At 47.4% G+C, this 16,279-nt stretch overlaps 1 protein-coding gene across 1 annotated transcript; it reads left to right on the top strand.

The window, feature by feature from the left end:
• The first annotated feature begins 800 nt into the window (after window positions 1-800).
• LOC112898212 lies at window positions 801-1,184 on the top strand. The gene has a single exon (XM_025966583.1). The coding sequence runs from the start codon at window positions 801-803 to the stop codon at window positions 1,182-1,184; it is 384 nt and encodes a 127-aa protein (XP_025822368.1).
• The last annotated feature ends 15,095 nt before the right edge of the window (window positions 1,185-16,279 follow it).

A 16,279-nucleotide genomic window follows, 5' to 3' on the forward strand; every position in this document is an offset into this window, starting at 1 on the left:
TACACCAGGCACTTCTTCGAGATCCGCACCACCATCGCCAACATCACCGATGACATCATCCACTGCTGCCAAAATGGCCTCACTCGAAGAACATCTACCACAACTTCGGCCGCAACCACTCCAAGATTGTGATGGAGCTCCGCAACATGATGCAGCGATGGGCCGACCCAGAGGACGAGTAGAACGAGTGCTTCCCCAAGCGCAACAACGGCAACCGCTCTGACAAAAGCCAGCGGAACTACTCGGAACCCTCCTGAAAGCGCAAGCCAAACCATGAAGTCACGGCTGTAGAGTGCAACTCGCATGCCAAGAAGTTGGGAAACCAGCAGCATCAATTTGAGAAAATCTTGCATAAGCAATGCCCGATGCACCCAAAGTCCAAGCACACACTCTTCCAGTGCATCAGCCTCCGCAAGTGTCTCATCGCACCTCTCCCTAATTAGGATGAAAAGGGGAAGGATAAGGATGATGAGGAGGGAGACAAGTCGGGGGCCTAGGGATATCAAGATCCCAAGAACGTCCTCAATGTTATCTTCGGCGGCGACGGCGGCTTCCCAACCAAATGTGCGCAGAAGCTTACTCTGCGTGAGATCTTATCTCTCAAGCCAGCCATACAACAACCCTTGAGATACGGCGAGGTCCCAATTTCTTTCTCTCGAAAGGATCAGTGGACTAGCTTCTTCGAGCCGGGAAAATTCCTGCTTGTTCTAGATCCTGTAGTGGCCAGCTCACAGCTCACCCGAGTACTCATCGACGGCGGGAGCAGCCTCAACCAACTCTTCGCGAGTACTTTGAAGAAGATGGGGCTGGACATCTCCAAGATCCTCACCCCAAGCAAGGCTCTGTTCTACGGCATCGTTGAAGGAAACACGGTTACACCGATTGGTTCGGTAACACTACCAATTACCTTTGGGACAAAAGAAAACTACCGTATGGAGTACATCAAGTTCGAGGTGGAAAACTTCGAGTCCTCGTATCATGCCATCCTCGGCAGACCTGCTCTGGCCAAATTCACGGCCGTACCCCATTACATCTACGTGGTCCTCAAGATGCTAGGCAAGACAGGGGTCCTTACCTTCCGTGGTGACTTGAAGAAGTCCTACGTCTGCCATCAAGAGGCAATCGAGTACGCCTCAACTACACGCGTACCAGAACCTTCATCTGAAGGATTCACGACCGCATAGTAGCTCTCCCAGTTGGAGATGGTGATTCCAGCTATACCTCCATAGAAGAAGTTGGGCTAGTCGATGGTAAAGCCCAACACCAACAATGTCGGTGTGAAAACCATCCAACTGCAGGAGGGCGACTCGTCTAAGACGGCACTCATCAATGCCGGGCTGGATGGCAAATAGGAATTCATTCTCGTGGACTCCCTTAGGGCTAATCAAGATATATTTGCGTGGAAACCAGTAGATATGCTAGGGGTGGCCAAGGAGTTGATTGAGCATTGCCTAAAAGTCGATCTGAAAGCGACCCCCAAGAAGCAACGACTACGCCGGTTCTCCCCGACATGAATCCAGATCCCCAAGGTTTGGAAAAAAGGATCCAAAGAATCATGGAATGCAATATATGACGATAAAGATTTGATGGTTAAGATAGGTAAATTGGTTCAGAAATTCAAAAACTGCTTTTTTCGGAATGAATTCCCTAAAAAAATGGTTAAACAAATAACTTCTCCAAAAAGTGCCCTAAATTACCGCTCAAATCAAACATTTTTCTTTGAGTCAATGGCTAGATAAGACCTCTGGGTTAAAAATTTGAAGAAACCCTTATTTCTAGATAAAATCTCTAAAATAATGGTTAAACAATTATCTTCCTGAGATAAATCTTGAAAAGCCTCTTAAATCAGGTTTGTTCTGAGTAGTTTTGCAGCATCCAGCCTCCAAGCATGAGAGCTTAAATGATCTGCCATAAGCACGGTAAGTGCCCTGTCGAGCCTAGCCCCCAAGCATGGGAGCTAGAGGAGTTGAGGTTGCTGACAATGCGTAAAACTAGTCAAGAACTAGTAAACACAGTGTAATGGGAGCAAGGCCCCTTCAGTAAACTACACATAGTACTAGTCGAGAACTAGTAAACAGAGTAGTACTGGAAGTATGGGAGCGAGTTCCCTTCAATAAACTGCACGTAGTACTAGTCGAGAACTAGTAAATGGAGTAGTACTGGAAGTATGGGAGTGAATCCCCTTCAGTAAACTCCACGTAGTACTAGTCAAGAACTAGTAAATATAGTAGTACTGTAAGTATGGGAGTGAGTCCCCGTCGGTAAACTCCAAATAGTACTAGTCGCGAACTAGCAAACGGAGTAAATGGAGTAGTACTTGAAGTATGGGAGTGAGTCCCCTTCAGTAAACTCCATGTAGTACTAGTCGAGAACTAGTAAACGGAGTAGTACTGAAAGTTTGGGAGCGATTAAACTCCATGTAGTACTAGTCAAGAACTAGTAAACAGAGTAGTACCGGAAGTATGGGAGTGAGTTCCCTTCAGTAAACTACACGTAGTACTAGTCGAGAACTAGTAAATGGAGTGTTAATGGAAGTATGGGAGCAAGTCCCTTCAGTAAACTGCACATAGTACTAGTTGAGAACTAGTAAACAAAGTAGTACTGGAAGTGTAGGAGTGATGCCCCTTCAGTAAACTGCATGTAGTACTAGTCGTGAATCAGTAAACAGAGTAATAATAGAAGTATGGGAGCGATGCCCCTTGAGTAAACTACACATAGTACTAGTCGTAAACCAATAAACGAAGTAGTATTGGAAGTGTGTGAGCGATGCCCCGTTAGTAACCATGCTGCGCTGCAGCTGACAACTCAGGATACAAGTTGGCTAAGGGTGAAAACGGTGTAGATGCTCGATATTCCAGGAGTTTGGGACCTCCTGGCCATCAGGGTACTGTAAGCGATACGATCGTGGTCCTGTAACCTTGAGCACGATGAAGGGTCCCTCCCATCGTGAATTAAGCTTGTGCAGCCCGGTCTCATCCTGGATGCGGCGAAGGACCATACCACCAACATTGAAAGATCGTTGTCGAACATTTCGGTCATGGTAACGACAGACGTCTTGTAAGTAGCGGGCCAACTGGAGCAAAACATTGCATTTGACTTCTTCTGCCGAATCAAGTTTGAGATGTCTTGCATCATTATCCTCGCCTTCCTTGTACATCTCCAGTTGAAGAGATTTCCACATGACATCAGCCGGTAGTATAGCTTCGGACCCGTAGACGAGGAAGAAAGGTGACTGCCCTATGGCTTTGCTTGGTTGTGTATGAAGCCCCCAGACTACTGATAAGATCTCATTGATCCACTTGCCACTCTTTTTGCTATTCTCATCGTAGAGTCTTTTCTTCAGGCCATCAAGGATCATGCCATTGGCACGCTCAACCTAGCCGTTGGCCCGCGGATGAGCCACTGAAACATACTTGACCTCAATAGCACTGCGTTCGTAGAAAATCCAAAAACTGATGCGTGTGGAAATTGGATCCCAGATCCGTGATGATAGTGTTGGGAAAGCCGAATTGGTGCAAGATGTCACAAATGAAGCTAACCACTCAATCTGCAGAGAGCTTTGTAATTGGCTTGTACTCGATCCACTTCATGAACTTGTTGATGGCTACCAACACGTGGGTAAAACCTCTAGATGCAATTGTCAAGGGCTCTATCATGTCCAAGCCCCAAATTGGAAATGGCCATGAAGGTAGTATGGTAATGAGATTGTGGGCCAGGACGTGGGGCTGCTTGCTAAAGAACTGGCAGTTTGTGCACTGGCGAACGAGTGCTTCGGCGTCTACCAAAGTAGTCGGCCACTAGAACCCGGATCTGAATGCTTTCCCAACTAGCGTGCGAGAAGCAGCATGGTTTTCGCAAGCGCCTTCATGAATCTCCTGGAGTATTTCTCCGCCTTCCTCCGTGCGGACACACGTCATGAGTATGCCTGATGCTAATCCACGCTTGTATAATTTGTCCCCGACTAGAACGTACCCTTTGCTACGCCTTAGGATGTGTCCAGCCTCATCGCTTTTTGGGTCAACACCGGGGGGTAGTTTGTACTCCTTTATGAAGTCGAGAAATGTCACCCAATAGTCAACCTCAATCATCAAGACCTCTCAGTCGGGTTCTATTGGACCCTGAGTGATGGTGTTTTGATCTGGTGTCTTGATGGATGGGTGATGCAACTCGCGGATGAAAAGCTCCTGGTGGGATGTGAGCTCGATCAGAACCCAGCTTTGAAAGCACATCCGCTCCCACATTGTTTGTCACACCCTAAAAAACTTAATTTTAGGATGTGAATGTCTTTTACAATGTGTTCATATATCAATAGGATTTTTTGAGAATTTTAAAGATTTTCCTAGCAATTATTCTATTTATCCTAGAGCTAGATCCATTTTTATTTGGAAGGCTCTAAAATTCTTTTTCATAAGTCCCAAATATTTTATTTGGAATCCTCGTGTCCCAAATTACCTCCCGAGTTTCCTTGGAAATTTTTGGGATTCTTCCAGAAATAGTTTTCGTGGGTTAAAATATTTATTTGGACTTTTCTAGATTTATTTTAAGCTTAAAAATATGTTCTGGAAAATATTTCTATTTTGATTTTCATCGTAGCTGGACCGAGCCGTATCTTTCTTGTATATCCTTTTAACCTTATCCTCTCCGAATCTTAGGATGTCCCATCGAGCTCCCGATTCTCTAACCTTTCTCCCCGATCAAGTCATGCTTAAAAACGACGCCTCGTGGCTCGTCTTCAGTGTTTTTTCGACGAATGTTCGATCACCGTCAGCTCCGACGGCTCGGCCTGATTTCCCTCTTTGATATTTTCATGTTTTCGAATAGCCCATTCCTGTTTAACCAGTTCGGTCAGCGCGTTTTCACGTTCGGTCCTTACCTAAACCTGTTTCAGCCCATAACCAAACTCGCTCCGCCATTCTTGTTTCCTCTTTCCGTTACCTCTTCTATCCTCTCTTTGCTCATTAAATTGTGGGACCTGCTGGTCAGCCCAATCTCGTCTCCCGTGGGCCATCGGGACTCAAGAATGAGTCCCAGCCTGAAGCGTCGCCGTGTCCTTCTCCTCGTCCGAGTTTGAGCCAAGCCCGATATCTCCAGGTCTATTTAAACATGCCCTGCACCTTTCCTTCCCCGTAGCCTCTGCATCGCGTCCCTGCTGCACACGTAGCCGGCCCTAGCCTCCCCCATGACTCCCTGCTGCTTGCACCCCTGCGACCTCTTTCTAAATCGCCCCGAGTTCCTGCAGCCAGTCGCTCCATTCCCCTGATCCTTCTCTATGACATCACAGCCCCACCTGTCATTTCCTTTTCCCCTTTTTCATTTTCTGTTCTGTTCAGGCCCAACCCGTGCACAGGGAGAACTCGGACTCCCCGCACAGCACCCCTATAAAGGGCGAGCCAAAACCCTCAGGCCACAGCATGACCTCCTGCTTGTAATCTTTTTCCTATGCAACGCCGCCGCATCCTTCTCCTCGAGTCCCCGCTGCCGCGCATCATCTTCGCGTGCGCTCCTGCAGTACCGCTGCCCATGGCCTCCCCGAGCGCCTAGGCCCCTCCCATTCTTCTCCTCCAGGCGCCTGAACCCCTGCCCTACCACCGTCCCTAGCTTCCTCCTGTTACCGTGCAACATCGCCGCGACGCACCTACCCAGGACGCCGCCGCCCCTGAGCCATGGGCACCACCAGGAGGACCGCAGCCATCGCGCCCTTCTCCTCCTACACCGAGCTCCGCGCCCTCCTACCTTCTGCCCAACACCATGCCCTTGCTGTGCACGAATAGCAGGCCGGCCCTGCCCGAGCTCGTGCACCACAGGATGCTGCCGTCCCTGCCCGTGCTGCATACTCCTGTTGCCGCGCCACAGGATGCCGCCGGCCTTGCCCAGCACCCTGCGCCCCCCTGTCAAGCCTGCAGTGCCGCCGACACACAGCAGGAGCGCTGCCACCATAAATAGAAGCCCAGAACAGATGAACAGAACAGCCGCCGCATCTTCCTCCGCAAAATTCGATCACCACGATGCGTCCCCGCGGTAAGTAGGTATGGAATGGAATCCCCTCATCATCCTTTTTCATTTGCCCCGCTTCCCGCAATCTCCCGTGCTCGAAATCGACGGCAATTTGAGGAACAGTGGCCGCCACCACCATTGTTGTTTTGTTCCAAGCTTTTCATGATTTAGTCCCTGGAAGATTCTGTAATTACTGCGTAAATTTCTGTGTCTTGCGAAATTTGCAGAAAACCCCCTAGATCTATTACATCTTCTCAATCCAGCCCCACCATAGAATTTTTCAGATCTAACCCTGAACTTTTCTGCAAGCACTATTTTCTGAGTCTAGTATTTCTTTTCTGCTAACCCCTAAAGCTATAGTTAACTACATATAGGTCCCTGCAGCACTGTTTCATGCGTAGTTTCTGCTTTAGATCCGTTTCGATCCGTTCTTTTGCGTTAGTCTTCTAAAACCCTAAGCTATCAATTAGTAGTACTATTGTACCATAATTCCTATTTTTAAAATTAGATATCAATTTGATTTGAATAATATCCTCTCATCTAGTTTTCCGAAATAGAATCCAATTAAGTCTTTGCTCCGATTTTCATAATTAATGTTAATTGGATTAATACAACTTAAATGTGTTTGTAATTTAATTTGTTTACTGCAACACGAATCATAAAGTTTGACGTTTAGATGCTCTCACCGGTTTCTTTCTAATTAATTGTTTAGTTCAGATAATTGGTACATAGACAATTATATGTAAAATTTGATTAAGTTGTACCTTGCCTTTATAAATGCAAACATATTATGAGTTAATACTAATTAGAGATATTCTCTTTTATATCTTTTACATCAGTTTTCTAAATTAAAATAAATGAAAGCCTATAGTTCTTTTATTTCTTTTATAATATAAATCTTTCGATAGCTGTATCTTTTAAACCCTAGCTCCGTTTTCCGCGTTCCTTTCGCTCTCGTGACCGTAGCAACGAGCCTTATCCTTTTGTATGCTCTTTCAAAGCTTTCCTTTTGTTTGGCGTACCCGTTCTTAGTTATTCTTATTTGTTTGCTTGCTTGTATGATTTTGGCCCAATGCTTGTGTGACGTTAGAAGGAGCGTGATCCAAGAGTTTTGAAGATTTAGAGTTTCAAGAACAAGAGTTGAAGACTCTGAGCAGCTATTCTCTAAAAGAAAGGCAAGTGTTTCCTTGATCATGCTTTTGTCCTAATAATTATAATAAATATAACATTTCCTTTATATGCATGCATGTGTCCTAATTTTGATGGATCCTAATTAAGGATATTCCTAGTCTTTATGATCATCCCTTGTCAACCTGGGTTTTACCTTTATTGTTGGTAGCTATTGCTTAGTTGCTATAACTGGTTATGGTTCGGGAATAATATATAACCCTGATGATAGCGATGATGATGCTACACATGTTTTATCCATGTTCATGCTCTTTGTGTTGTTAATCACAAGATTATATGTTTAATCGGAACATCAAGAACCACCCAGGAAAATAGTGCAACCACAATACTATATGGCTTTGGTCTTGGCTAATTAATTAGAGACTCTAGTTTATGATAATCTTATCGAAAGGGCAAGAGGGGTTGCATCGTCGGGGTATAGCTCGGTCCTCTTGAGGGTATGATATGGTCCTGGTTAAGGCGTCTGGCTCATTAGGGAGAGTTATGACCGCTTTGACTTGAAACCTTAGCGGATTGTCATAAGTTAGGGAATCTTTGTAAAGGCCTCATAGTGAATCCCTTGCCACTCACCTCGGAAGTGTTTAAGAGGCTAGCTACCTCGGGCAAATTGGGAGACACGAATTGTGGGTAAAGTGTACAACCTCTGCAGAGTGAAAACTGATATATCAGCCGTGCTCACGGTTAAGAGCGGCTTGGACCCTCACATGATTAATTAAACTTGAAGATGAATTAAATCGTGGACCATGGTTATGGTTATGGTTATGGTTATCGTGGACCATGTTTATGGTTATGGCTATCGTGGACCATGTTAATGGTTGTGGTTATGCTTATGCTATATCTCTTCTATTTCTTTTAAAGTGGGTTTTGGTATGAACTTATATCTTAGTAATCAGGTGCTAATAAAACTTGACCAATTAAAATTGCTTATCGCAGTAAGCTAGTCAGCCATTCCTTGATCTTGGCCTTCATGTCATATAATTCCCAATACTTGCTGAGTACCAACCATAAGTGTACTCATACTTATTATAATTACTGCTCAAAGGAGAAAGTGGTGTGAAGCTTTTTGAAGATAATGCTGAGTTCTAGGCTTGCACAACCCCCGGTCGATTGCCTGTGAAGTTTGGAGTCTTCATTTCCAGGATAAGCTGTATAACTCTGATAATCTTTATAGTCTTTTAATTCTCTTTTCGTAATACTGTTGCTGATTATTCACTGATGAAGTCACTACATGTATGGAACTTGATCCTGGCATACATATAGTTATGCATTCGGTTTGTCCTTTAAAAACCGGGTGTGACATTGTTGTCGCGAATCACATGATGAATTTCTAGGCTCGAGAACTTGTTCTCGAGCTTTCATATTTCTACGATGTACGTGTCCATGGTGTCCTTGTTGATACCCCACTCTTTGTTGACTTGTTGGATCACCAGCAAGGAGTCACCGTAAACAAGTAGCCGCTTGATGTCCAGAGAGACTGCTAGGCGTAGCTCATGCAGTAGTGCCTCGTACTTAGCTTTGTTGTTTGAGACCTCATAGTATTTGGAATACATATTTGAGTTGTTCTTCTTTTGGACTGATGAAGAGTACTCCTATGCCACCGCCTCCGAGCTTGATTGAGCCGTCGAAGTATATCACCCAATGCTCTGGCAGGTTGGCTGGGGCTTCCACTTGGTTTTCCCGCCATTCTGCCATAAAGTTGACTAGTGCCTACGACTTGATGGTCATTTGAGGCTTGAAGTCGAGAGTAAGAGCCTCCAGTTCGAGATGCGCCTAGTGGCGTCCCGATTGTTGAGAATATCCGCCAATAGGAAATCAGTGATCACCGAGTTGTTGTATGCGTCGAAATAGTGGCGAATCTTCCTCGAGGTGATGAGTATAGCGTAGAGTAGTTTCTAAATTGTTGGGTAATGAACCTTGGATTCTGAAAGAACTTCGCTGACAAAGTAGACTGGCCACTGCACATCGAAGGCATGGCTATCCTCCTGGTGTTCCACCACGATTGCCGTGCTGATGACGTGAGTAGTCGCGGTGATGTAGAGTAATAGGTTCTCGCTTGGTTGTGGAGCCGTCAAGATGGGGGGTGACTGCAGGTGATGCTTGAGATTTTCTAACGTCTGCTTCACCTCCTCGGTCCATTGAAACTTGTCATGTCATTTGAGCAATTTGAAGAAGGGTAATCCCCGTTCTCCAAGTTGCGAGATAAATCTATTCAGGGCCACCATACAGCCTATGTGCTTCTGGACATCCTTGATCATCCGTCGGGCATCCAAGTCTGTAATGGCAGTGATCTTCTGTGGGTTAGCTTTAATTCCTCAGTGACTAACGATGAACCCGAGTAGTTTCCCTTGTGATACACCGAAGACACACTTGGTTGGGTTGAGCTTCCACCAAAATTTGCGTAAGCTGTTGAAGGTTTCCTCGAGATTACGGATGAACTCGTCGTGGGCTCTGGTCTTGATGACCACGTCATCCATGTAGGCTTCAACATTGCGATGTAGCTGATCAGCAAGGCATAATTGGATAGCCGGCTGATAGGTGGCTATTGCGTTCTTCAACCGAAGGACATAGTTGTGTAGGCATATGCTCCAAAAGGGGTGATGAATGCAATCTTGATTTGATCTTCTTCCTTGAGAGCAATTTGATGGTAACCCAAGTAGCAATCAAGGAAAGAAAGCAAGACGCAGCCAGCCATAGAGTCAATGACTTGGTTGATGCATGGGAGCGCGAAGGGATCCTTCGGGCAGTGTTTGTTGAGATCAGTGTAATCCACACACATCCTCCATTCATTATTATTCTTTTTCAGAACTAATACAGGGTTGACTAACCACTCGGGGTGGTAGACTTCTTTAATGAAACCAGCCGTGAGTAGTTTTGCTAACTTGTTCTTGATGGCCTCATTCTTGTTTGGGCGAAGCGCTGTAGTCGCTGCTTCTTCGGAGTGGCTTTAGGGTCGACTTTTAGGCAATGCTCAATCAACTCCTTGGGCAGGCCCGGCATATCCGCTGGTTTCCACACGAATATGTCATAGTTGGCCTGAAGGAAGCTAATGAGTGCGCTTTCCTATTTGTCATTCAAGCCACCTCCAATCAAAGCAGTCTTGGACGAGTCGCTTTTTTGCAGCTAGATGGCCTTGATGCCGACGTTGCTAGGGTTGGGTTTTACCATGGACTGGCTAGGCCTCTGATTAGAGATCTCCATCTCTAAGTCCGTGAGCTTTTGCGCAGCTGTGAAGACTTCCGCGGAAGGTTCTGGCATCCGTGATGTCACAGCATACTCGATCACCTCTTGGTCGCAGTCATACGACTTCTTCAAGTCGCCACGGAATGTGAGTATGCCTGCTTTGCCTGGCATCTTGAGTAGTAAGTAGACGTAGTGAGGCACGACCATGAATTTGGCCAAAGCTGGTCTGCCGAGGATGGCGTGGTATGACGACTCGAAGTCAGCCACCTCAAACTTGATGTACTCCGTGCGGTAGTTATCTTTCATCCTAAAGGTGACTAGCAGGACCACTGAACTAAGTGATGTAGCCACATTTTTCAGGACGATGCCGTAGAATGGAGCTCTGCTAGGATAAGCATCTTGGAGATGTTCAACCCCATCTTCTTCAATGTACTCGCAAAGAGTAGGTTGAGGCCGCTCCCGCCGTCGATGAGTACTCGAGTCAACTGTGAGCCTGCCACGATAAGATCTAGGACGAGCGGGAATTTTCTTGGCTCAGAGAAGCTGGTCCACTGATCATCCCTAGAGAAGGAGATCAGGACCTCGCTGCATCTCAGAGGTTTCTTTATGGTGGGCTCGACAAAGAGGATTTCACGCAGGATCAACTTTTTCACGCGCTTCGAGTGGAAGCCACCGTCTTCGCCGAAGATGACATTGATGACATTCTTCGGGTCTTGGAAATCTTGATCCCCCCAACTTGTCACCTTTGTCTTCATCGTCCTGATCCTTCCACTTTACATCTTGAGGAAGGAGTGGAGCGTTGAATGATTTGCGGAGGCTGACACACTCGAAGAGCGTTTGCTGTGACTTCGGGTGCATCGGGCATCGTTTGTGCAGGACTTTCTCAAGCTGTGCTTGATTGCTCCCCAACTTCTTGCCCCGCCGATTGGGCCCAACGGCCGCGACTTCTTGGTCTAGCTTGCGTTTTCAGAGATTCCCCAAGTTGTTCCGCTGGCCCTTGTTGAAGTGGTTGTTGCTATTGCTCTACTTGTCATTGTTGCGCTTAGGGATGCGATCGTTGTCCTCATCCTTCTGGTCAGCCCACCGTGCCATCATATCGCGCAGCTCCACGGCAGTGGTCGGGCAGTTGCGTTCGAAATTGTGGTATGTGTGTGTCAGACCCAGGGCCATGGGACTATGTACATAACGTAGTTTAAACAGGCTTAAGAGATTAAGTCCATCTTATCTCTTATTTATCTCATTTATCTCTTATTTATCTCCTATGAATAGGAGATAAAGCTAGTCGGTACAGAGGGAATCTACTGGAGATATATTCTGGTACGATTCCTTGGCTAGTATCGGTTAGGATTCATGTAACCCTGACCTCCCGAATATATAAGGTGGGACAGGGACCCCCTCAAAACAGATGATCCTAAGATCATTCTACACTCAAGGCAATACAAATCACCACACAGGATGTAGGGTATTACGCACCTTGCGGCGCGAACCTGTCTAAGTTTTGTGTTCCTTGAACCTTCGAGTTCCTGATCTTGGTGTCTCCTCACCTAAAACTTACCACCTTGGGCATATCCCTCGGTGGGCAGCCGGTTAAACAGCGACAACTGGCATGCCAAGTAGGGGAGCGCATCGAAGATCCACCAGCAAACTCGATGGCATCTTTCCAGTTCACCAGAAGGCCGTGCTGGCGCCCACCGTGGGGCACCTTGACTTCACAAGGACGATCGGCGGCCCACCACCGACTACTTTGACTACTCGCCTCGACTTGAAAACTAGTCGGAATCGACTCCGACTAGTCAAGCTTCATCAACAAATCATCACAGCTCGATCAACAAGCTCCACGGCTTCATCGACATTCGTCCACGAATCAAGCTAAGTGACTTATACCTTTTCCGACTTGTTTTTCCCAGGATCGGCTACCTTTTTGGGTACGCCTCTCGATGGGCATGAAACCCTCGGGGGCTACACCATGATCGGCTACCTTTTTGGGTACGCCTCTCGACGGGTATGAAACCCTCGGGGGCTACACCATGATCGACTACTTATCTGTCTACGTCTCTCGACGGGCATTGAAACCCTCCAGAGCTACACTTCGTCGACTACTTTTGCGCACTGCGCATCCTCTTTGTCGCATGACGACTACTTTCTGCTCGTTGTCTCCTCTTAACGGTCGCTAATCTACTCGAGTAGCACATATCTTAATCCGTGAAACCTCGGCTCTTTTGTCACACCTAACGCCTCTACGCGTACACGAGACAAAGATCTCATACACGCTATGAGCAACGGCTAAAACAAGACCAGGTGCTTAAACGTAATAGGTGGACTGCTCGGGAGATTTAAATGGCCTAAAAAAGAGCTCGACACAGCAATTTTTATACTGAATAAATTTTGGTGTCTTCATATTATTACTGAGTACTACTCGGTATCTTTGCATTATGCTACATAATGTATGCATTGTCTTTTTTAGATCAAGCTTCGGCAACAACTCTCCAGGCAGCACGGCGTGCCATCACAGCTCCACTAGTCCCTAGGCTCGGGGGCTAGGCGATGTACACTACTCAACATGGCTCCTTCGGCTCTCCTGGCTCGTAAGCTCGGGGGCTGGACGCCGCAAAACTACTCGAAGATGACTCATATGAAGACAGAGAGTGCAGAAGAAACTCTAAGTCACCGCGCGGTTAAATAAACTAGCGGGAGGCTCAATTTGATTGTGCAGAAGGTGAAGAGTTTTTCTCGGAATTTCAGAGTAACACCAATGCCACGGTTCTTGGATCCTTATTTCCAAACCTGAGAGATTTGGATTCAAGGCTCGGGGGCTGCGGGATACGTGGCATCGAGTACTTATTTTTTCGAATCTATTTGAAAAAGTAAGTAAGGAGGATTCAAGTTTAATGCGACCCTCAGCCTGATTCTCCGATTCAACCTAAGGCTCGGGGGCTACTCCATATGGAGTGCGATTTTTCAATCGCACACCATATCAAGGATATAATTCGGGGCATGAGCACCTCATAGCTTCGATATAGCCAAGTAAGTATTCGAAGAAGAACTTCAGGATGGAGCTTCAGAAGAAGCCGAAGACTACTTCAAAAGTACTCGAGAAGCCTGCAGTACTCAGCTACGAAGAGCTCGGGGGCTTGTCAGACCCGGGGCCACGGGACTGTGTACATAACGTAGTTTAAACAGGCTTAAGAGATTAAGTCCGTCTTATCTCTTATTTATCTCATTTATCTCTTATTTATCTCGTATGAATAGGAGATAAAGCTAGTCGGTACAGAGGGAATCTACTGGAGATATGTTCTAGTACGATTCTTTGGCTAGTATCAGTTAGGATTCATGTAACCCTGACCTCCCGGATATATAAGGGGGGGACAGGGACCCCCTCAAAACAGATGATCCTAAGATCATTCTACACCCAAGGCAATATAAATCACCACACGGGACGTAGGGTATTACGCACCTTGCGGCCTGAACTTGTCTAAGTTTTGTGTTCCTTGCACCTCCGAGTTCCTGATCTTGGCGTCTCCTCACCTAAAACTTACCACCTTGGGCATATCCCTCAGTGGGCAGCCGGTTAAACACCAACAGTGTGCTTTGAGAAGAGGCTGTTCTGGAAGTAGCGGATGACGTCTCCATCGGTAATGTTAGCGATGGTGGCTTGCGTCTTGAAGAAACACCGAGTGTAGGACCTTAGGGTCTCATTCAGCTCCTACTTAACCTAGGACAGATCATGACGAGTACCTGCTCAGATCATGGATCCCTGGAAGTTGTCGATGAAGGCCCTCTTGAGGTCCTCCCAGGAGTTGATGGAGTTTGGTTTAAGGCTTTCGAGCCAAGTGAGGGTTGCGGATTCCAAGGCAACTAGGAAGTAGAGCGCCTTGGTGGAGTTGGATCCGCCAAATACCTCGATGGCGGCGGAGTAGCAACAAATCCACTGGCGGGGGTCTTGCTTGCCGTCGTACTTGGGGATTCCGACTGGTTTGAAGTCCTTGGGGTAAGATTTCTAGGTGATGTTGGAGGTGAACGCGGGGAAGCGGTCACTATCATTAGCGTCGGGATACTTGTCAGGTTGGTCCCTTCTCCTTGCCTCTATGAGGCGCCGCACATCTCGGCCGTCGTTGATCTTCTGCCTTAGATCAATTGTAGGGGCGTTCTGGAGTCTGGCCTCGGGTGGAGCTTCGCCTTGAGGCCTTGCATTGTGCCAGTTGTGGGGTGGGCATATCGATTGTTGCACCTCTTGTTCGACATGGCCACGCGTGGACTGCTAGCCCTGGGGATTGCCGTGGCCGACTGGATTGTCCTGGTTGTGATGGCGATTATCGTTCACCCGATATCCGGGACATCCTCCAGGGGTGCGACTAATCTATGCAAAGTCACCATGACGCTCAGATCTCCAGAGCATGTTCCAAGTTGAGGACATTGGGTGTTGCCCATCGAGTTGCATGAGCGCGCGCTGGGTTAGATATTGCAGCCTTTATATCTAGGGGTTGTTGAGCTAGAAGTGCTGCTTCTGCAATGGCGCCGATCGGTGTGCGATACTCCCAATCTGCAGCTGCTGCGAAAGCGTTGTTGAGGTTCCTTTGGTATATTGGGTTGTGTGCGTGGTTTTCCATGTTCCGCCTACGCTTGGCACGCTTGGCGTTCTTTGACCGTCGGATCCTTCTGTACTCCTCGTTGTCGTCCTGAGGGGCATCCGCCTTACGCTCGTCAGCAGACACGTCTGCGAGTAGTTCGGCGTCGTACTCAGGACCCAGCTTGTTGTCATCCGCATTGCGAAGGGAAGCCATGTAGACTTGATGATCTGGTGAGCTCTCAGCAGTATGGCTGTACTAGATTAGCTCTGTGCTACCCTCTCCCTCTTCAGAGATGCGAGAGAGGGGTTTGCCTTCCTGAAAAGGCAGTTTCTGCGTGAAGGCCACAAGGCAGGAGTCGTATTCGAGTAGCTCAGAGGGTTCTAAGCCCTTCCAGTACACGAACCGGCCTTGTGGCGTAGACGTTACGGTCAAACCAGGTGACTACCCGAAAATGATTCGGGGTTGTCATCTAAGTCCGAGTTGTTGTCGAAAACAGGGGCCTCTAGACAGGCGGTGGCTCTCTCGTCTCCAAGTTTGAGTAGACGATCTAAGTCCTCCTCCAAGTCAGACAGGGACTCAGACCGTGCGACCTCCTCGTTGACCGAAGCAGAATTGCCTAAGTCTGATCCGAGAAGTCCTGCTGCAGCATGAGTTGAAGTCGCATCAAAAACGGACATCCTCTCGGTCTCCCCGGCGAGATCGGGGAGTAACAACTCATCGAGGTTGTCAACGAACTCGTCGAGGTCGCTGCATCGACTTGCTGCAAAGGCCTCCGGCTTTCTGGAGTTGGCTAGGTGGCCGCTGAAACCACCCGAGCCATTGGCAACGTAGATCCAGGAGCCGAAGACGAACGTTGTGCCCTCATCGAGCACGGTGCTAGTGAAGCTGAAAGATGCCATCGGGTTCTTCGGTGGATGCTCGATGAACACCCCTACCTGGCGCGCCAGCTGTCGGTGTTGTACCGCTACGCCCACTAAGGGATACGCCCAAGGTGGTGAGTTTGTAGGTAGGATGTCGCCGAGATCAGGAACTCGAAAGTGCAAGTAACACAAAGTTTAGATAGGTTCGGGCCGCCGAGAGCGTAATACCCTACGTCCTGTGTGTGGTTTGTATTGCCTTAGTCGGTGATCGGGGTGATCTTGTTTGGAGGGGATCCCTTCCCGCCCTTATATAGTTTGCGAGGATAGGGTTACATAGAAATACTAGCCGGATACGAGCTCAGAAGTCCTACCCGAGTACTTTTTGGGTAGTTTCCTTATGTTCCGACTAGTTCTACTACGGTATAAGTAGTTACAATTGGTGTAGGGTGTGGGCCATACCCATCCCCTATCCTAGAATATGTACGCCAT

This window comes from Panicum hallii, chromosome 6, assembly GCF_002211085.1.
Source record: "Panicum hallii strain FIL2 chromosome 6, PHallii_v3.1, whole genome shotgun sequence".
In the NCBI taxonomy this organism is placed as follows: Eukaryota; Viridiplantae; Streptophyta; class Magnoliopsida; order Poales; family Poaceae; genus Panicum; species Panicum hallii.

Bases quoted from the DNA above. Each gene is read 5' to 3' on its own strand.
- LOC112898212 (XM_025966583.1), top strand. From the start codon at position 801: ATGGGGCTGGACATCTCCAAGATCCTCACCCCAAGCAAGGCTCTGTTC.